The 22,398-nt window shown below is 44.9% G+C and overlaps 1 protein-coding gene and 1 long non-coding RNA gene across 4 annotated transcripts in view; one reads left to right on the top strand and one right to left on the bottom strand.

The window, feature by feature from the left end:
• Nucleotides 1-509: 509 nt before the first annotated feature.
• INTS4 (integrator complex subunit 4) overlaps nt 510-22,398 on the bottom strand; it is a 108,919-nt gene continuing 87,030 nt past the window's right edge. For all 3 annotated transcript variants that reach the window (XR_016233027.1, XM_002708672.6, XM_089331478.1), the window contains 7 exons: nt 19,079-19,159; nt 15,731-15,861; nt 12,170-12,229; nt 9,671-9,830; nt 9,323-9,466; nt 5,674-5,794; nt 510-910 (listed from right to left, as the gene is read on the bottom strand). Coding sequence is in view for 2 of the 3 variants with exons in the window: in XM_002708672.6 (XP_002708718.1) it covers nt 732-910; nt 5,674-5,794; nt 9,323-9,466; nt 9,671-9,830; nt 12,170-12,229; nt 15,731-15,861; nt 19,079-19,159 (876 nt within the window). In the remaining variant the exon portion in view is untranslated. The remainder of the gene's footprint in view (nt 911-5,673; nt 5,795-9,322; nt 9,467-9,670; nt 9,831-12,169; nt 12,230-15,730; nt 15,862-19,078; nt 19,160-22,398) is intronic.
• Nucleotides 2,116-5,159, top strand: LOC149128458 (uncharacterized). Its single transcript, XR_016233067.1, has 2 exons — nt 2,116-2,281; nt 5,004-5,159. It is a non-coding gene; the product is annotated as an uncharacterized LOC149128458 (long non-coding RNA).

A 22,398-nucleotide genomic window follows, 5' to 3' on the forward strand; every position in this document is an offset into this window, starting at 1 on the left:
ACAACTCAGATGCAGCTCCAGTTCCTACAAGATCTGGGAGAAATGACCTTATTTCTTACAGTGTATCCTTCTTTCCCGTAATGCTGATTTCTTTTCTGAAATAGGGCTCTTCTCTATTATTATTTTAAAGCCACAGAGGTTCTAAGGATAAGCAGGCAAGATCAAGAATTTCCCTCAGGGATGAAAATGATTCATTCTCTTCCTATTCAGTCTTTGGCCTAGCTATTGCCCGAGTTAGGGAAGAGGCCTCTTAGCAAGATAAGGGACATCTAAGGCCCTTCAGAAACTGTCATGGTGAAAAAGGACAGCTGTTAACGCTGCTGTAGAATTGGCCCTCACTTTAATAGGCTGTCACTTTAAGAAATGAACCGTGGCTCAAATAACCAGTTCTTTGAAGGTGGCTGAGAAACTGGATCTTTGTGCCTCCCACCTGAGGCACAAGCATGTAAGCATGTGGTACAAATGCAGAACTTACATGAGTTTCCTCAAGGAGCAGCAACTAGAATAGCTTGGTGTTTCCTCACTTTATTTTATGAGCAGGAAAAAAACACAGATGAATATTTTGGATTTTTAATTCAAAATAATTTATCTTGTTTTGATACCAGATGAGACAGAAAAGGCTGCATAATCTTATGCCTACACACCATTTCCAGGTGAAGTGCTCCAGGTTCTGGCTCCCTATGAGCCCGAAGAAGGGCCTGTGGGCCGTGGCAGTGCGGGCTGCGTGGGCCTCAGCGCCTAGCAGGCTTGGGCATGATGTACACTTTCACAGGCTTGCTGAAGGGGATGGTGCCCTCGATGCTGGTTTCCAACTGGGGGGCCATTTCACCACCCTCCATCCAGGGTGACTTCGGGATGCGAGCACTGGAGTTGTAGGCCAAGAGCAGCCTTACTTCCACCTGGCATGGCTCTGGAAGGAAGAAAGAAATCCTCTACAGTGTGCATAACTGCCAGGGTGTAGAGAACGGTCACATAAAAGCAGCATCAGAGTTAGAAGCAGAAGGGTTTCCAGAACATTTCTTCATCTGCCTCCATCCCTCCCTTCACCCTCACCAAACAAAAACAAAACAAAAAAACACTTTCCCAGCCTGAATCCTGTGAGGCTACAAAGGTGATGTTTCTTAGCTGCCCCCTGCCCAGGCCTCTCTGGGTTCCCTGTAGTTGAGAGCTTTTTATTTTTATTTTTTTTTTTATTTGACAGGCAGAGTGGACAGTGAGAGAGAGAGAGAAAGGTCTTCCTTTGCCGTTGGTTCACCCTCCAATGGCCACCGTGGCCGGCGCACCGCGCTGATCCGATGGCAGGAGCCAGGTGCTTCTCCTGGTCTCCCATGGGGTGCAGGGCCCAAGCACTTGGGCCATCCTCCACTGCACTCCCGGGCCACAGCAGAGAGCTGGCCTGGAAGAGGGGCAACCAGGACAGAATCTGGCGCCCCAACCAGGACTAGAACCCGGTGTGCCGGCGCGGCAAGGTGGAGGATTAGCCTAGTGAGCCGCGGCGCCGGCCGAGAGCTTTTTAAAAAATGGTCTTCTGCCAAGGCCTGCCAGCCTCAGGACAAGGAGTCACAAAGATACAGGTGGCCCCCTCTTCTACCAGAGAAGCACACTCTTCCTGTGCTGTCCACTCTCGGGCCTCGGGGCTGTGTGCAGCACAGACCTTATCTTAGTGGACAAGAAGTTGTCAGTCAGCAAACACTTCTGCTAAAAATGTCTACCCTGTGCCCACTTAAGAGATGGGCCAGGACCTAAATAGACATTTTTGAAAAGAGGAAATCCAAATGGCCAACAGACACATGAAAAAATGTTCAGGATCACTAGCAATCAAGGAAATGCAAATCAAAACAACAATGAGGTTTCACCTGACCCCGATTAGAATGGCTCACATTCAGAAATCTACCAACAAAAGATACTGGCGAGGATGTGGGGAAAAAGGGACAATAACCCACTGTTGGTGGGAATGCAAACTGGTAAAGCCACTATGGAAATCAGTTTGGAGATTCCTCAAAAACTTGAATATAACCCTACCATACAACCCAGCCATCCCACTCCTTGGAATTTACCCAAAGGAAATTAAGTTGGCAAATAAAAGAGCGGTCTGCACTTCAATTTTTTTTGCAGCTCAATTCACAATAGCTAAGACATGGAATCAACCTAAATGCTCATCAACAGAAGACTGGATAAATAAATTATGGGATATGTACTCTATAGAATTCTATACAGCAGTTAAAAAAAAAATGAAATCCAGTCATTTGCAACAAAATGGAGGAATCTGGAAAACATCATGGTGAGTGAAATAAGCCAGTCCCAAAGGGACAAATATCATATGTTCTCCCTGATGGGTGGCAACCGAGCACCTAAAAGGAAACCTGTTGAAGTGAAATGGACACTATGAGAAACAATGTCTTGGTCAGCCCTTGTCCAGACTGTCGAGGAACAACTTACTATTTTATTCCTTTTAGTATTTTTTTGTTCTACTTAATACCATTGGTTGAACTCTTTAATTAACACACAATTATTCTTAGGCATTTAAAATTAACTGAAAGTGATCCCTGTTAAATATAAGAGTGGGAATAAGAGAGGGCAGAGATGTACAGTTCGGCACACGCTCACTAGGACTTAGCCCTAATGGTAAAGCTAGAAACGTGCCCGGGGATTCCAATTCAATCTTATATAGGTGGTATGTACCAATGCCATCTTAATTGTTAAAGTGATCAGTTTAAGTTCATATTTGATCAAAAAGATAGGATTAAGTATCAAAAGGATTACAAAAATAAGACCAGTGTCTGCAAATATTAATTGATAGAAGTATAAAGGAGAGAATGATCCACAGAGACTCATAGAATGGCCAATGCCCTAAACAACACTCTGGCCTCAGAATCCGCCCTTAAGGCATTCGGATCCGGCTTAAAAAGCCCATGAGAATTTCACAGGCATGGAAAGCCCAAGACACTGTGGCAAAAACAAACAAACCAACCAACCCACACACACAAAAAACACAAACCTAAATGAAAGATCTCTGGGTGAGCCGGCACCGCGGCTCACTAGGCTAATCCTCCGCCTAGCGGCACGGGCACACCGGGTTCTAGTCTCGGTTGGGGCGCCGGATTCTGTCCCGGTTGCCCCTCTTCCAGGCCAGCCCTCTGCTGTGGCCAGGGAGTGCAGTGGAGGATGGCCCAGGTGCTTGGGCCCTGCACCCCATGGGAGAGCACCAGGGAAAGCACCTGGCTCCTGGCTCCTGCAATTGGATCAGCGCGGTGCGCCGGCTGCAGCACGCCGGCCGCGGCAGCCATTGGAGGGTGAACCAACAGCAAAGGAAGACCTTTCTCTCTGTCTCTCTCTCTCACTGTCCACTCTGCCTGGCAAAAAAAAGAAAAAAAGAAAGATAGATCTCTGGGTGAGATCTCAGCGGAAAGAACAGGCCATCAATAAAGGAGGTACTGGGCCAGCGCCATGGCTCACTTGGTTAATCCTCCTCATGCAGCACTGGCATCCCATATGGGCGCTGGGTTCTAGTCCCGATTGCTCCTCTTCCAGTCCAGCTCTCTGCTGTGGCCCGGGAGGGCAGCAGAGGATGGCCCAAGTGTTTGGGCCCCTGCACCAGCATGGGAGACCAGGAAGAAGCACCTGGCTCCTGGCTTCAGATCGGCACAGCACAGCGCCGGCCGTAGCAGCCATCTGAGGAGTGAACCAATGGAAGGAAGAACTTTCTCTGTCTCTCTGTCTATAACCCTGTCAAATAAATTAAAAAAAAAAAAGAAAAAGAAGGAGGAGGAGGAGGTACCTTACTCTGAAGGGTGGAGAGAACTTCCACTTTGACTATGGCCTTCTCTAAATAAGATCAGAGTTGGTGAACTCAAGAGGCTTCCATAGCCTTGGCAGCTCATGACAAGAGCCTCGGGTGATTACTGACATCATAAATAAGAGTGTCAACTGTTAAATCAACAACGGGAATTACTGTGCACCTATTCCCCATGTAGGATCTCTGTCCTTAATATGTTGTACTGTGTGAATTAATGGTAAAACTACAACTCAAACAGTACTCTATACTTTGTGTGTCTATGTGGGTGCAGTCTGTTGAAATCTTTACTTAGTATATACTAAGTTGATCTGTATGTAAAGATAATTGAAAATGAATCTTGATGAAAAATGGGATGGGAGACGGAGTGGAAGATGGGATGGTTGTGGGTGGGAGGGAGGTTATGGGGAGGAAAGCCGCTATAATTCAAAAGTTGTACACCGGGGTGCCGGCACCGCAGGCGGAGGATTAGCCTAGTGAGCCATGGCACCAGCCAGGCCATCACTTTTTGCCTCCTAGGATGCATTAGCAGGAAGCTGGATCAAAAGCAGGGTATCCGGCACTCAAAATGGAACTCTGATAAGGAATGCTGCATTCCCAATTGGCAACTTCACCTGCTGTGCTGCAATGCCCATCCTGTTACAATTTCTGAAGAATGGCTGGAGGCTCAAGGAGGTTCTAAGTGACTAAGTGCCCAAATCCACAGCTGGAAGAGAATTTGAACCCACCTTATAAACCAAAGCAATTAATCTAGTAACCACACAGCTTCTACAGAGAAGGGAGACAGCCATTCATAAATCTAAGGGCAACTGCAAAGCCCAGGAACACAGTGAATTTGGATGTCCTTAATTCAGTGCAACTAAACACACAACCTTAAAAAAAGAAAAATCTTCAGTTTGAAGATAAGGAAATAGATTCAAGGAATGCTGCTACAGTTTAGGTGCTAGTTTCAGTGTCCTCCAAAGGCCCAGTTGTTGAAGGCTTGGACCCCAGGATGGCACCACTGGGAGAGAGTGGAGACTTAATCCAATTAATGAGGTCAAGGTGAGAGGTCATTAGGTTCCCAGGGGTGTGCCCTCAGGAGGTAGTTCTAGAGAAGGCTGATGAAGTGCCTGAGTTGTAGTCACAGCTCCACTTCAATTCCAGCTTCCTGTAAATGTGCACCCTAGTAAGCAAACTGATGAACCAAGTTCCTGTGTCTTTCACATAGGAGACACCTGGATGGACTTCTGGGGTCTTGGCTTTGCCCTGGCTCAGCTCTGGCTGTTGCAGACATCTGTTCAGGGAACCAGCAAACCGAAGATCTCTCTCTCTCTCTCTCTCAAATAAAATAAAAATAAATGAATTAAAATAAATAAATCAAAAAGCCTGACTTGCGCCCAGCTGCTCTGCTTCCTGTCTCAGTGTGATCCGTCCTCTATCTATACTCCATGCCCTACCATTGCCTCCTGCATCAGAGGCCAACACATCTTGGACTTGAACCTCCCAAACTATGAGCCAAATAAACCTTTTTACTGGTAAAGTTAGTTTTTCTGGTATTTTGCTGTAGTAACATGAATCCATTACACCTGGACAAAGGTCACATCGTAAGTGGCACAGTTAAAGAGTCTCCTGGCAAGCAGCCCTGGGCTCTTGCCTTGAGATTCTGCTCTAATTTCCTATATGTACACCTTCTAACAGAATCATGTTATTTACAGTCAAAGCACATTAGTCTAAATGTACCCAGTTGGAGCTTACAAACTCGTTAAGTAACGAAATTCAATCCTCAGCATGCATGATCCAATTATGTTTTTCCAAACTACAAAAACCAAATGCTACAAAGTGTGCGTGATATTCAGGCACATTATTTTCCTGTCCACCTTGGCCCATCGATGCCTCACCTGTCCAGGCAGTGTGGGAGAGGTACACCTGAGTGATGAGACGGTGCCGCCCAGGGCCAGGATTCCGAAAGTCTGCTGGCTTAGGGTGGATCATCTGAGCCTGGCCATCTGGATATAAGACCTGAAAAGGGCAAAAAATGAGAAAAAGAAGTAGAAGGTAGATGAGCTTTTTTCTTTTTAAGGTTTATTTATTGGTTTATTTGTTTGAAAAGCAGAGTTACAGAGAGAGAGAGGAAGAGACAGAGAGACTATCTTCCATCTGCTGGTTCACTCCCCCAAAATGGCCAACACAGCCAGAACTAGGCCCATCCAAAGTCAAGAGCTTCGCCCAAGGCTCCCTTGTAGGCACAGGGGCCCAAGCACCTGGCCCATCCTCTGCTGCTTTGGCAGGTGCATTAGCAGGGAGCTGGATCAGAAGTAGAGTAGCTAGGACTTGAATCAGTAACTATATGGGGTGCTGGCACTGCCGGAGCCAGTTTTACCCGCTACAACATACTGCTGTCCCCAAAGGTAGATGAGCTTTTAATGAAATGGGCTGTGCCAACTACTGTGAATTCCAGAACAAAAAGATGACATTAGTCTTCATAAAAGTGTGCTCCTTAAGGGGATGGCAACACTGTGGACATCTCAATGATCCCTGCTGCCCCAACACTATGCGGTGTTCAGTAAATGTTTCCTGATTTTCTGATAAATGAATGGCAGAAGTACACTGTCTCTATTAAGTACAAGGACAGGTAAGAATATTAACCCTGACTGTGACTATTCTTCACAGGCACCCCCATAAGAATGGTCAGAATGACTCTTCCATCCTGGCTTTGAATCGTATCACGGCCTAGCATCCATCACCAAGTGGCATGTAAGAGGCTGCAGGTGGTTAGCCTACCAGCTAAGATGCTCACATTCCATATCTAAGTTCCTGAATTCGATTCCCGGGTCTAGCTCCTGAATCCAGCTTTCTGCGATGGCAAACCCTGGGAGGCAACAGTGATGGTTCAAGTGCTTGGGTCCCTGCCACCATGTGGGAGACCTGGATTGAATTCCGGGCTCCTGGCTTTGGTCTGACCTGGCCCAGCCCTAGCATTTAAAGTATTTGGGGGGTGAACTAGTAGGTGGAAGATAGCTTTTTCTCGCTCCCCAACTCTGTCTCTGCCTTTCAAAATTGTTAAAAACATAAAGAAGGAAAAAGCAATCTGTTGCCCAAGGTTAGGGGGAAGGGGCCAGTGTTGTGGTGCAGATTAAGCCACTGCCTGTGATGTCAGCAACACATACTGGAATTCCGGTTCAAGTCCCAGCTGCTCTGGTTCTGATCCAGTTCCCTGCTACTGCGCCTTGGAGGGCAGCAGAAGATGGGTCACTTGAGCCCCTGCCACCCATCTGGGAGACCCAGATTGTGTTCCAGGCTCCTAGATTTGGCCTGTCCTGGCCCTGGCCATTGTGGCCATTTGAGGGAGTAACCCAGCAGATGGAATATTTCTCTGTCACTGTGCCTTTCAAATAAATAAATCTTAAAAAAAAAAGTAGGGGTGGAGGGGAATGGCCGTTATAAATTGTATCTTCAATTTCAGAACAACTCAAGTTCCCAGCACATCTTATAATTAGCTATAATCAGGAACCTGGGTTGGACTAACAAAGGTATCAATGAGTGGAGTTCCTGAGGGCCTGCCTTAAAAACCAGCTCGACATTATTTTAGCAGAGAAAGTAATCACGCCATGTAATCTCTGAGGCCTGTGTCCTGCTACATCTCTAGCACCTACAGCAGTGCCTAGAACAGAGAAGGAAGTCAGAGTGTGTGGTGAAATTGGGGAGCACTTCCAAGCTGCTGGAGCTGTCACAATGGGACAGTGCACTCCCACCTCCCCATCTGTAGAGCATGAAAATATTCTGTCCACACGTGTAGTGGAAGTGCTTCAGAGGGGATTTTTCAGGAGTGAGACTAGCATATGACACATAAAATAATCAGCCTGCAATCTCATTTATGCTCAACTGGTCAGTGAACTTTTGTTCATGGACACTGTAAAATAGTGATTCTCATTAGAACCACTGACTGCATATCAGAACCACCAGTGAGATCTTCAAAACAATACTGATACCCTCGGGCCCTACTCCCAGGATTCTGATTTAATTGGTGGGCTGAGGTGTGTTCATCAGTACTTTTTAACCCTTTCTGAGTAGTTCTAAAGTGCAGCTGGGGTAGAGAACCACTCATATGAAAAAAAAAAAAAAAAAAAAAAAAAACCACAGTCCAATTTTGTCACTAGTTCAGAATTAGATCCCCATAGGTCTCGTGATCTGCAATGTACCTTCCCTGCCTGCTCCTGACTGCGGCTCCGTCCCCAGTCAGCCTGCCTGCTCCTGGCTGCGGCTCCATCCCCAGTCAGCCTGCCTGCTCCTGGCTGTGGCTCCGTCCCCAGTCAGCCTGCCTGCTGCTGACTGTGGCTCCGTCCCCAGTCAGCCTGCCTGTCAGTTCTTGCAGCCCTGCTTCTGCTCATTTCCCTTCTGCCTAGAATGCCTCCTGCCACCTCCTTCGTAGTGCTAATTCCTCCTTTCAGATCCCACCCCTGGACCCGTGTTTCCACAAAACCTTTCCTCCTCAGCCTCCACCACAGCATGCTGAATTTCTCTTTTATAATTGCCTGTCCATTTGTCTGTCTCTCAGTGAAACGGTGAGCATCCTGAGAGCAAGAACAGTGATATCTTTACCTTGGAACCTCAGCACTTCGCATGCCTAACACAGTAAGCACTACTGAATACGTGAACAAACGGACAGGTGGCTGAGGTCAAACTGTGGGTCTTAACTGCAGATTCCCTGAATTGATTAGTATCCCTAGTACATCTCTCATATCTACCTCACTTAGGAAAAATACTTCCTTTTGGCCGGCGCCACGGCTCACTAGGCTAATCCTCTGCCTTGCGGCGCCGGCACACCGGGTTCTAGTCCCGGTCGGGGCGCCGGGTTCTGTCCCGGTTGCCCCTCTTCCAGGCCAGCTCTCTGCTGTGGCCAGGGAGTGCAGTGGAGGATGGCCCAAGTCCTTGGGCCCTGCACCCAATGGGAGACCAGGATAAGTACCTGGCTCCTGCCATCGGATCAGCGCGGTGTGCCGGCCGCAGCGCGCCAGCCGCGGCGGCCATTGGAGGGTGAACCAACGGCAAAAGGAAGACCTTTCTCTCTGTCTCTCTCTCTCACTGTCCACTCTGCCTGTCAAAAAAAAAAATTAAAAAAAAATACTTCTTTTTGCCCATCCATATGTTTTGTTTGCTAACCGACACATCTGTCACCTGAAAAGGACTTAGTTATTATAGTTTATTGTATTAAAAGACCAATTCTTCCTTTCACATTGTCAGCAGAGAAAGGGCTCTGTCATTTAGCAAATACTCCCGGGTAGTAGAAGCTTCATATACTTCACCTCATTTCATTGTCAACTATTTGTATTTGTCAGTTTCAGAACCTGATGCTCAGGTTTAAAGTATCAGGCTCCAGACCACATTCAGCAGCAGAGGTGGGAGTCAAGCCCAGGCTCTTTTCCACAGAGGCTCCTCTCTTCTCCCTGCCCAGTTTCTGTCCCTCAGGTAGGGAATACAGGGGCACTAAGTTCAATGTTTAACACAAGGTCAGTCAGGAAGCTCCACAGGGACCAAAACCCAGCATACCTGAACCTTTACTGTACTCTGAGGATCCTGCACATGTTCCAGGGTTGCATCAACATCCAAGGCCACCACCAACCCAGATGTAAACCGCAAAGGGTTGTCTGACTCACCCGCTGGCTCAATGATAGTGGCTGATGCTTTGTGGATCTGTAAGCAGGAGAAAATGCAATGATTCCAAAGCCAGGTCATCCCTGGGCAACAAAACATGCTCTTTGCTCAATGGATGGGCATAAGAGAGCCAATCGGAGGAAGGGCCCTAGCCCAGCTGCTCCACTGATCCAAGAAGCTCACTAAGGTGAACAGTTTTCACTACCTGGTCAGATTTGGCTTAAAGGAGTAACAGACCCTGACCTGTTCTGGAAGGGGGAGGTGCAGGAAGGTACTCTGTCGGAGCATGTTCTGTAGAATTTTAACCACTTCTGCAGGTTTCGATGTCATGAGGCGGGGCATAAGATCAAGAAGTTTGTCTACAAAGCTGTCCTGCAAATGAGGTAAGTCAGCGATGAAACACCTGGGGGAGCAAACAGAAGGAACTGACTGCATCACTCACCAGAAGCTGAGCCCCAAACAACTGCCCAGCCTCAACACAGGAAGAGTGATAAAGTAGGAAGAGCTCAGAGTTCACGACCCAGACAAACAGGCACTCAAACATGATGCCTCAGTGACGTGTGATCATTGTAAGAGCCTCTAACTATTAAGCAAACACTGTGTGTGAGTTACTAGTGTTTTACATGAACTTATTTACTCTAAATAGAAATCCTGTATACTGATACAATTATCTTCATGCTAAAGGCTTGATAATTAGTTTAGCTGGTATGTTTTTGGGGCCTATCAAATGCCAAGGACTGTTTGAGTTTCTGGCGACATACAGTAAACAAGAGATGATGCTGTAGTGAGACTCAGAAAGTCAAGTAACTTATTTACAGCTCAGATTGAGTCCACAGCACTTTGCCTTGTGGAAGGGCACAGTTAAAAAAAAAAAAAAGAAAATTCCCTGGTGAGGTGATATCCATTCAGACTCAGAGACTGAATTAAGAACAAATGTGCAGGGGCCGGCGCTGTTGTGTAGTAGGTTAAGCCTCCGCCTGCAGCGCTGGCATCCCATGAGTGCCAGCTTGTGTCCTGGCTGCTTCTCTTCTGACCCAGCTCTCTGCTAACGACATGGGAATGCAGTGGAAGATAGCTTAAATGCTTGGGCCCCTGCACCACATGGGAGGCCTGGAAGAAACTCCTGGCTCCTGGCTTCGTATCGGCCCATTATGGCCATTTGGGGAGTGAACCAGCAGATGGAAAGAAGACCTCTGTCTCTTCCCCTCTCTGTAATTCTGCCTGTCAAATAAAATAAATCTAAAAGAAAAGAACAGATGTGCAGCTCTGGCTACCAACAGACAAGACACTCGGAAGAACTGTCACCATTCTGAAAATCTCTTCAACCCAACTATGTAAAAACAGACTTTAAAATCAAAACTAAGGCATGAACTTATTTCACCTAAGAAGCCAGGATTTTATGGTTGGCGCCGTGGCTCAATAAGCTAATCCTCCGCCTATGGCGCCTGCACACCAGGTTCTAGTACTGGTGGGGGCACTGGATTCTGCCCCGGTTACCCCTCTTCCAGGCCAGCTCTCTGCTGTGGCCCGGGAAGGCAGTGGAGGATGGCCCAAGTGCTTGGGCCCTGCACCCGCATGGGAGACCAGGAGAAACACCTGGCTCCTGGCTTCGGATCAGCTCGGTGTGCCACCCGCAGCGCTCTGGCCGCAGCACACCGGCCACAGCAGCCATTGGAGGGTGAACCAACGGCAAAGGAAGACCTTTCTCTCTCTCTCTCTCTTACTGTCCACTCTGCCTGTCAAAAAAAAAAAAAAAAAAAAAAAAAAAGAAGCCAGGATTTTAAATGTGCCACAGAGTATCACCTACAGGTGAAGGGTGGTATATGCAACTTAGCCCTACAAAAAGAGATCACCCCAATGAAAAAAGAATAGATTTGTAGTGTCATAAATATATCAGGAGAGGTAAAATTCATGAGGGTACGGACAATGGCTCAAGAAATGAATTCTCCCAGTGTTAAGTCTCAGTTCTTATGTTTTTGGGCAGAACAGTGTATCAGTTATTTTATATGACTTTTTCTTTGTCTTTGAAGCTCAATTCATAAGTGTGCTATTGCCACAAAAGAAAATATTTGGGTCTGCATTACCTGAATACTTGAAAATGTAAATTGATAAGATACATTATATAATGAATTAGGTTTTTATCTCTGATTAAAAAAAGAAATGAATTATCAGACTAAATCCAGTGTTTAAATGTCTCATAAATGCCTTGCAGTATTATACTGCCAGCACACAATGGGTTTGATCACTACCTTAACTCCCACTTCTCTGCCAAGCTTTCCATTCATCCACTACATTGGTTTAAACTGATTTGTTTCAAAAACAACTCGATGAGAACATATTTAATCCATATAATAAAAGTTACCTTCAGAATTACAGAACAACTCTTTATGGAGAAGTATGTAATTTTAAGAACTGGTCAAAAAACAGAGAAGTCCTGATTTTTTTCACCAACCGAGTGTAGAAGTTTTCTTCATAATACTTATCTTTTTATGGCTCAGCTGACTGCTGAGCACAACTGATTGCTGATGTTTTTATTATTCAGCTGTATGTTTACTTTTGAAACTCGGACTTCAAAGAAGTTTATACACCATTAAAGAAAATACCAAATTAGGGCACAGAGCCTCAGATGAGAGATTGGCTGAACGGCATAACCCAGGAACACAGCTGGCGATTGCTCTTGTTGCCTAGGTTGTTCTCTTGCATAAGTGACACAGTAAACCAGCAGAGTTAGGAAATACTTACCTCTGAAAAAAGTCCACTTCTTGTAAAAACTTTTCACACATCCCAAATAAGGGGTCAACTCTATAGAAAAGAAATGTAAAAGAAATAAGTAGCTTGCTTGTGAAATGGGCAATGTGAGGAGTGAAGACCAGAAGTCTTGGGGACCTGGGCCTACATGGCACATCACACATGACCCCAAAGAGAAACACAGCGCTCCTCATGGACCCAGAGTCAAGTACCTGTCAGGATCCTGACACCTGATTAAACCAATGCAGAGCCCAATAGACTCCGCAAACATTCAAAACCAAAGACTGTCACCGTCCACAGTCGGTAGCAGATTCACCGAGGACACAGGCCAGAAGCAAAGCTTGCAGGCAGTAGTGCAGTGTCACGTTCCCTAAGTGCAGGAGTCCTGGAAGGGTCCTCACAGTTGTCTGACAGCTCAGGTATAAGAAGATGAGCTCTATGTTAGGCAGATGTGAAGACCATCCTAGCTCAGGAGCCTCATGCTCGCTGGGTGCTAATATCTCTTGAAACAACTCTACAAACACAGCTGCCAGGGTCCTCAAGAGAGTTATGCCCGGTTACAACAATCACTGCACTGAAGGAAGCCCAAAGCTATGGTGCCTGCATCCGGAGATTCATACTTCCTTCTGATTCAGAGGCAATTCACTCAGAGATCATTTTTCCAGTAGCAGTGGGGCCTACTCATAGAGGTAACCCTAACAGGATTTTAGGGAACGAACCAAGAAAGTTAACCAAAGGTAAATTTTCTTTTTCCTTTATTTTTAAAAAAAGATTTTATTTATTAGAAAAGCAGAGTTACACAGACAGGGGGAAAGAGAGACAGCTTTATCTGCTGGTTCCTTGCCAAATGCCTGCAATGGCCAGAGCTGGGCAAGGCTGAAGCCAAGAGCCAGAAGCTTAATCTAGGTCCCCGACGTGAGTGCAGGGGCCCAAGGACTTGGGCCATCTTCCATTACTTTTCCAGGCCACTAGCAGAGAGCTGGATCAGAAATGGTGCAAACCGGCACCGCAGCTCAATAGGCTAATCCTCTGCCTGTGGCGCCGGCACACCAGGTTCTAGTCCCGGTAGGGGCACCAGATTCTGTCCCGGTTGCTCCTCTTTCAGGCCAGCCCTCTGCTGCAGCCCAGGAAGGCAGTGGAGGATGGCCCAAGTGCTGGGGCCCTGCACCCGCATGGGAGACCAGAAGCACCTGGCTCCTGGCTTCGGATCAGTGTAGTACGCCGGTTGCAGCACACCGGCCACAGGGGCCATTGAGGGGTGAACCAACGGGAAAAAGGAAGACCTTTCTCTCTGTCTCTCTCACTGTCCACTCTGCCTGTCAAAAAAAAAAAAAAAGAAATGGGGCAGACAGCGCTTGAACTGGCACCCAGGTGGAATGCCAGTATCATACACGACTTAACCCATTATGCCACAAAGCTGGACCCGAGGTAAATTTTCATGCACAAAGAGAAAAGGTTTTGTTGCTTATTTTCCCAACACAAAGATGATATTCCTCTCTCTATCTTGACTTTCTAAGTCTCATTTTATTTTAAATATTTATTTATTTTATTTATTTATTTATTTATTTATTTATTATTTGATAGGTGGAGTTGTCAGAGAGGAATCTTTTACCCACGGGTCCATGCCCCAAACGACCACAATGACTGGACCTGGGCCAGACCAAAGCCAGGAGTCCAGAATTCCACCCAGGTCTCCCATGTGGATGGCAGGGGCTGGGCTGTCTTCTGCTGCTTTCCCAGGCACATTAGCAGGAAGCAGGATGGGAAGTAAAGTAGTTGAGACTTGAACCGACACTCAAATGGGATGATACTGCCGTCTTAACCTGCTGTGGCTTAACCTGCTACACTATCAACACCAGCATCTTAGCCTCATTTTAAGAGTATCTCATTTCAGGGACAAGGGTCATAGTGCAGCAATTAAAAGACAGTTCTTAGGATGCCCACATTCCCTATCTGAGTGCCTGGCTGGAATTCCAGCTCTGCTTCTGATCTAGCTTCCTGCTAAATTGCACCTGAAGATGCAGGAGATGATAGCTCAAATACTTGGGTCCATACCAGCCATGTGGGAAATGCACACAAAATTCTAGGCTCCTGGCTTCAGCATTGCCCAATCATGGCTATTGCAGGCATTTGGGGAGTGAAACAGCAGAGGGACGATCTCTCTAATCTGTCTCTGGCTTTCAAAGAAAAAAATTGTAAAGGTTTTATTTATTTGAGAGGTAGAGTTACAGATAGTGAAGAGGGAAAGACAGAGAGAAAGGTCTTCCATCCACTGGTTCACTCCCCAAATGGTCTCAACGGCCAGAGCTGAGCAGATCCGAAGCCAGGAGGCAGGAGTTTCTTCCAGGTCTCCCACATAGGTACAGGGACCCGAGCACTTGGGCCATCTTCAACTGCTTTCCCAGGCCATAGCAGAGAGCTGGATCGGAAGAGGAGTAGCCGGGACTCGAACCGGTGCCCATATGGGATGCCGGTGCTTCAGGCCATGGTGTTAACCCACTGCACCATAGTGCTGGCCCCCAAAAAAATTTTTAAAAATAAATAGTGGTGGGCACTGTGGCCATGCAGGTTAAGCTGCTGTTTCAGAAACACATACCCGGTATCAGAGTGCCTGATTTCAGGCCCAGTTCCTTCACTTTTGATCCAAATCACTGCTAATGTACCTGGGAGGAAGCAGATGATGGCTCAGGTGCTTAGGTTCCTGCCACTCACATGGGTGACAGGATAGAATTCTAGGTCCCTAGTCTCCATCTGGTCCAGCCATTTGGGGAGTAGATTGAAGTATGCTCTCTCATCCTACACCCCCTCAATCATTCTGCTTTTCAAGTATATGAAATAAATATTTTTAAAAATAAAAATATGGGGCCGGCACTGTGGCACAGCAGGTTAATGCCCTGGCCTGAAGCGCCAGCATCCCATATGGGCACTGGTTCTAATCCCGGCTGCTCGTCTTCCGATCCAGCTCCCTGCTACGGCCTGGGAAAGCAGTAGAAGACGGCCCAAGTCCTTGGGCTCCTGCAACTGCGTGGGAGACCCGGAGGAAGCTCCTGGCTTCAATCAGCGTAGCTCCAGTCATTGCGACCATCTGAGGAGTGAACTAGCAGATGGAAGACCTCTCTGTCTCTGCTCTCCTTCTCTTTCTGTGTAACTCTGCCTTTCAAACAAATAAATAAATCTTAAAAAAAAAAAAAAAAAAAAAAAAAAAAGTTCCTGGAACTAAATTCTTGACAAAACCAATCAAGTAGAGCTAAACAGAATGTCCTTATCACCAGAGGAAGTCCTGTGCTGTGCTGAGGTCACGTACACCCACTCTACCAAGCAACACAACTTAGCGTAGGTTTTAGCAAGGGAGAGACACAATTAGATTTCCAAGACTAATTTTATTCAAGAACAGAATTTAGAAAACCTTTTTAAAATGAATAGATTGCATGTCCCTTAGCTAATCGTTCCCTAAATTCATTTTTCTTATCATTTAACATTTCTGAAATCTCTGAATGCATTCAGAAGTGTCTTTGACAATAAAATGCCACACTTTCTGCCAACCCCACATCTTACCCTCGAGTAGTCCGTGCTGTCACTATAAGCTGCAAAGCCTTGGCCTGCAGCCTCATGTGATGTATAATCACCACCTGCTTATTCTCTACACCACTGTACATGAACTCCATTTTGTAGGTCTCCTCCATGATCTGTAAGGAAAAGAAAGTAGTCAACAATCAGTAAAAATATCACAGTCTCATGAGAGCATTAGAGAATTCTACAATAATTCTACAATTAAAACAATCATTTTGGGTGAAACTCTGAGTTGGCCTTTTTTTTTTTGAAATTTCTATGAATAGAGATTTTCAAGTTCTGAGAGAAATTATTATAGTTTGTCTTGTCAAAAGAGAATAGTTTGTCAATTTTTTAAAAAATAACTTATCAGGTAGTAAAATCACCTTAATTGCTGATGTAAAGATATGAAAATTTAATCACTGATAAAACTGCAAAACAATTTGTATTTCATAAATATGTGTGACTATGTATCAATTAAAAATACTTTTTAGAAATTATAATTTAAAAAGTGAAAAAAAAATTACAAGGCATCATTTGTTTACCCTAAATCAAACTTCCTGTGCTGTGGGAACAAATGAAATACTAGATATTCCTCAACTTAATATGAGGTTACAATTGATAAACCCATTGTAAGCTGCAAACATCCTAAGCCAAAAATGCACTCAAAACACCTGTTCTATCCAACAGCATAGCTTAGCAACACGGTACACAGTAGAGTAACAGCTGATCACATGGCTGGCTGGGAGCTGCAGCCTACTGCTACTGCCAGCAACATGACAGCAGGGCATAGTACATATCAGTATCCCAGAGGAAAAAATTAAAATTTAAAATTCAAAATTCGAAGTAAGGTTTCTACTGAATGTGTACTGCCTTCACTCTATTATAAAGTCAAAAAACTATGTCAAAATACTATAAATTGGAAACTGTTTGTTTACAGGTACTACGTACAGAAACCCAAGAAATAGTCTTCCAAGAACTAAGTCTCAGGACATGTTAGCCACATGTTAGTCATCCAGGTAGACCATTCTATAAGCTTGCTCTGACAGACTTTGGAGAGGGAACAAGTACAAAAAACAGTGTCTGTGAGCCCAGATCAAGTTGTAAAATTCCAGCTCAATTTTATCCGAATCAGTTCTTTCTAGCCAAAAGATGCTTCTCTTTTCCCTCTGTGCTTGCTGCCTTTGAAAGCCTTAGGATTACAGAAATGACCCCAAGACATTTAATTATATAGTGCCTCAGTTCTCCCTTTCTGTAAAAAGGGAAGAAACAGCAGAAACATCATAAAACATTTAAAGTATCAGATTGGGAGTGAAGTAGGGAGAGTAGGCATAGAAGCACAGTGGGCTAAGCCACCACTTAGAATGCCCAAATCCCATATCAAAGTGTCTGGGATCAAGTCCCACTTCTGTTTCCGAGTCTGCTCATGTGCCTCTGGAAGGCAGCAGATGATGGTTCAAGTTCTTAGGTACCTGCCATCCTCATGTGAGATGATGGAGTTCCAGGCTCTCGGCTTTGGCCTGGCCCAGAATCAGCTGTTCCAAATTTGGGAAGTCATCCAGTGGATGGAGGATTTCTACCTCTTTCTGTGTCTCTGTCTCTCTCTTATTCTGTCTCCCTGCTTTTCAAGTAAGTAGAAACTTTTAAATAAATAAACTTTTTTTTTTAAGTAGGAAATGGGATTTGCAAAGTGTTTAGCACAGTATCTGGTGTGTAACAATGGTAATTACCTTGCTCTCTTCTTTCCAAACTGCTGAACCCTTATCCCACTCGTGCCAGCATGCCTCATTCTGGATTCTAGTCATTAAATTCCACCTCTCCCCAACAGTAAAACACATATCAGGTCTGAGAGAGAATCTAAACTCGGTAAGAGATCAGGAGTATCCGAGGATTCTGGGTACTAAGTCCTGATTTTGCTACAAATTTAACATTGCTGAGCTTTAACAGCCTTATTGATGAAATGCACTTAATACTTATTCCTGTCTAGTGGGATTACTGTAAGGATCATTTATAATAGACTTGAAATCATTTAGTGAAGTGTAATGTAACACTCACAGCTGCCATCATTAGCTTCCTACAGGCTCATAATCACTGCGTCATATGCAGACTCACTGTCTAAAAGACATGATTCACAGGAGCTCACCAAGTCCCAGTACCTAAGAATGAAGGTGAGGGGCCGGAGCAGTGGCATAATGGGCTAAGCCTGAGGTACCAACATCATATATGGGTGCGGGTTCCAGTCCTAGCTGCTCCACTTCCAATCCAGATCTCTGCTATGCCCTGGGAAAGCAGTAGAAGATGGCCCAAGTGCTTGGGCTGCTCCACCCACATGGGAGATCCAGAAGAAGCTCTTGGCTCCGGATCAGCCCAGCTCCAGCTGTTACAGCCACATGGGGAGTAAACCAGCTGATTGAAGACCTTTCTCTCTCTCCCTCTCTCTGTCTGTAACTCTACCTCTCAAATAAATAAATCTTTTTTGTTGTTGTTGTTGACAGGCAGATTGGACAGTGAGAGAGAGAGACAGAGAGAAAGGGCTTCCTTTTCCATTGGTTCACCCCCCAATGGCTGCCACACCGCACTGATCCGAAGGCAGGAGCCAGGTGCTTCTCCTGGTCTCCCATGGGGTGCAGGGCCCAAGCACTTGGGCCATCCTCCACTGCACTCCCGGGCCACAGCAGAGAGCTGGACACGAAGAGGAGCAACCGGGACAGAATCCAGCACCCCGACCGGGACTAGAACCTGGGATGCCGGCACCACAGGCAGAGGATTAGCCTATTGAGCCGCAGCACCAGCCAAATAAATAAATCTTAAAAACAAAAAACAAACAAAAAAAAAAATGAAGGTGAACTGCTCAGGACTAGCAAAAAATAAACTCAAAAGAATTTAAATTAAATGCTATATAATGAACTAAGCAAAAACTTAAAGACTTTTCAACATTCAAGAGATGGTACAAGCTAAAACTATAAACAACTTCAAAACGAGATAAACCGTATTTTTAGATGAAAGATTCATAATAGCATTTATGAAATTTTAATGAGAACACAAAAGAATCTTAGAAATCACTGAATTCAACTGCCACATGTAACAGAGGAAGAAAATTCCAGGGAAGGTAAGTTATACTACATATTACCCAACAAATTCAAGTGGACCTGAGATTACAATCTAGGCCCCTGACTCCAAAACCTGTACCCCATGCTCTAATTCTGTTATTTTCCTATCACTAAGTTCCGTCATAATCTGAAATCAGGGAGACCCCTGCAGAGGCCTGGAATCCCAGGAGGGACACTGCCTTTGCCTTGGAATAGATAAATCCTAGACAAAGACCTATATTTAAGGAGGTATCAATAAACTTACCTGTTTTGCTGCTGCTGAGGCCAAATCACTCTGCTTCAAATATAAAGGGGCAGCCACATTCCACAGCTTCTCCTGCAGAGCCTACCCAGCCCGATCAGGACAGAAGATAACATCATCTTTTTATTCCATGTTCCATGCATTTATGGAAGCCTCTTCATAACATCTGAGATTTACATCTTTGTTTTGCTTTGAAAATCTACCTTGATCAGAACTTCCTCTCAATCATTCATTTAAGCCAATAAGCTCTACATTTTAAGGAGAAAAAGGGGACCAATAGTTTGGGCTAAATCAGCTCCTGCCCATTTGATCCAGCTGCTAGTCCAAAGGCCCTGCACCTCAGCTCGCACCTGGCAGGAGCGCGAAGTGCAGGAGCCACAGAACCTGAGCAGAATGTGGAGGCTGGCCTCCCTTCTTCCCAGTCACTGAACTAACCTGAGCCATTTAGACTCTTCTTCTTGACTTTGCTTCTTTTCCTTTGCTCCCACACTCATTCTGCTTTATGTAGCCCTGTTACCTTGCCAACAAACCCAAAGTAGAAAAAAGTAACTTTCCCAGATCTTCCCTCTCTCAATCCCTCTATACTCAAAATTATCATAAACAGCCACAGATTCTACCTTCCAAATCTCTCCTCACTTATCCATCCTTATGACCTCATCTCTCCTCTAAAACCTCTGCTGTACTCTCTTATTTTCTCATGTCATCTAATGACAGATGCAACTGAATGACAAAACAGAAAAACCTACACTGGAGCCATCCCTGTGACTGCAGCATTCCCTATCAGAGCACTGATTCGCGTCTCAGCACTCCACTTTCGATGTCCCTGGGAAAGCAGAGGGAGATAGCCCAAGTCCCTGGGCCTCTGACAGCCATGTGGGAGACTCAGATGGAGATCCTGGCTCCTGGCTCAGTATGGCCCAGGCCCAGCTGTTGGAGCCATTTGGGGAGTGAACTAGCAGATGGAAGGTCTCTTTCTCTATTTCTCCCTCTCTGTCATTCTGCCTTTCAAATAAATAAAAATAAATCTTAAAAAAAGTAAAAAGGAAATCTAAACTAACTCTATACAATAGAAATATAACGTGAGGCACATATATAATTTAAAAATTTCCAGCAACCTCATTTTTTAAAAGGCAAAATAAATGGGTGAAATTAATTTTAAATATAGTTTATTTAAACTAGTATATTCAAACTATTATCATTTTACCACTTAATACTTTTGAAATGATTAATGAGATAGCTTACATTTTTTCATACTAAGACTAAGAAATCCCCTATGTTCTGTTATTACAGCACTTATCAGTTTGAAATAACAACATCTGAAGTGCTCAAAAGTCACATGTATCTAGTAGTGCCAGCATAGTGGACAGCAGTAGAACTTAACTGCAGACTACAGAACTTTTTGAATATTTACTTCTAATCATTTCTTAATATATATATATATAGAGTATATTAAGTCAGACAGTACACTACATTATACTTTAACTATTTTGTCATACTATGTTCTAATTCTCCATAAAGATCATTATTGGATATAGAATATCCTGTTGAGAAGTTGTGCCACTACTTATTTAACTCTTCCCCTGTTAACATATGTCTGCCTCAATTTCTAGGGCTCAGCACCTTACCTACTCTGCTATCCCTTGACAATAATCAACATAGTTCTGTATTCCTCTTAGGAGTGATCTCTTCTCTTTTCCAACTGTGGAAAAGTGGATTGCTTTCAAAGGCCATCTTGTATTTCTTTGGGAAAGAAAACAAGTCACAGAAGACCACATTTTCATGGCCCTCACTGCATACCAGACACTGGGCCAAGGGCTTTCACACACATTGCTTCACACCAAGGGCAGAGTTATTATTAGCCCTGGTTCACAGAACTTTGAAAAGCCGAACAGCTTTGCAAAGGGGAAAGAAGGAACACTGGAGGGTGAATGGAAATGTTCCTTATCTCGCCTATGATGGTGGTTACAAAGAAACATTTGAAAGAAATGCTATTTCAATCCCAACTTTCCTCAGCTGTATATACTCACCTTCAATTCAAATAGATATACAGACCTGCAAGACCCTACATATATATTTAGCATAAACTCCCACTTTTATAAGGGAAGGTAATTTCTGACTCCCTCATTTATTCTGACTTTGGTCAAATACCATGAATCATTTTGAAGACTAAGAACCTTTTGAACTAAAGCCAAGATAAAGCTTTACAAGTAAGAAGGGAGGGCTTTCCTAAGTTCTGAGCCTAAATTTACAGCAAACTCTGATGTAGACACTGAAAACTACTGAACTACTTTAATCAGGACTTTTTTTCAGTTCTTTTTTTTATTGTTTCAACCAATTTTTATTTACAGAATATAAATCTCTTTTAAAAAGATACATTCTTTCATTTAGCCAATGGTAAAAAGCCTTATTAAACAGAAACAAAGCCTAAACATCACCACTTATATTTAGACAGAAACATTGATCATTAAAAGTGTATGAACATAGAACACAAAATGTAGTTTATACTTAAGCAGTTACATGAATGAGGCTGTTTTTAAGTTTCTTCGCTGACAACCTCATTTTAACCACTGAATAAATTATACTTAAATTAACAGTAGTAAAATTAATCAGCTTTTAACAATGCAAACCTAAATAGCTTCTTGCGTACCAACTGTGTGTATCTGTATGTGTAATATATTTAGTATTCAGGCCAGCGCTGTGGTGTAGCAGATAAAGCCACTGCCTGCAGTGCTGGCATCCCATATAGGCGCCGGTTTGAGTCCCGGCTGCTCCACTTCCGATCCAGCTCTTTGCTATGGCCAGGAAAGCAGTGGAAGATGGCCCAAGTCCTTGGGCCCCTGCACCCGCGTGGGAGACCTGGAAGAAGCTCCTGGCTTTGGATCGACGCAGCTCTGGCCATTACAGCCAACTGTGGAGTGAACCAGCAGATGGAAGACTTCTCTCTCTCTCTACATCTCCTCTCTCTGTGTAACTCTGACTTTCCAATAAAACTAAATAAGTAAATCTTTTTTGAAAAATCTACTTAGTGGCCGGTGCTGCGGCTCACTAGGCTAATCCTCCGCCTAGCGGCGCCGGCACACCAGGTTCTAGTCCCGGTCGGGGCGCCGGATTCTGTCCCGGTTGCCCCTCTTCCAGGCCAGCCCTCTGCTGTGGCCAGGGAGTGCAGTGGAGGATGGCCCAGGTGCTTGGGCCCTGCACCCCATGGGAGACCAGGAAAAGCACCTAGCTCCTGGCTCTTGCCATCGGATCCTGCCACTGGAGGGTGAACCAACGGCAAAGGAAGACCTTTCTCTCTGTCTCTCTCTCTCACTGTCCACTCTGCC

Source organism: Oryctolagus cuniculus, chromosome 1 (assembly GCF_051225735.1).
Source record: "Oryctolagus cuniculus isolate XC-2025 breed Fujian yellow rabbit chromosome 1, ASM5122573v1, whole genome shotgun sequence".
In the NCBI taxonomy this organism is placed as follows: Eukaryota; Metazoa; Chordata; class Mammalia; order Lagomorpha; family Leporidae; genus Oryctolagus; species Oryctolagus cuniculus.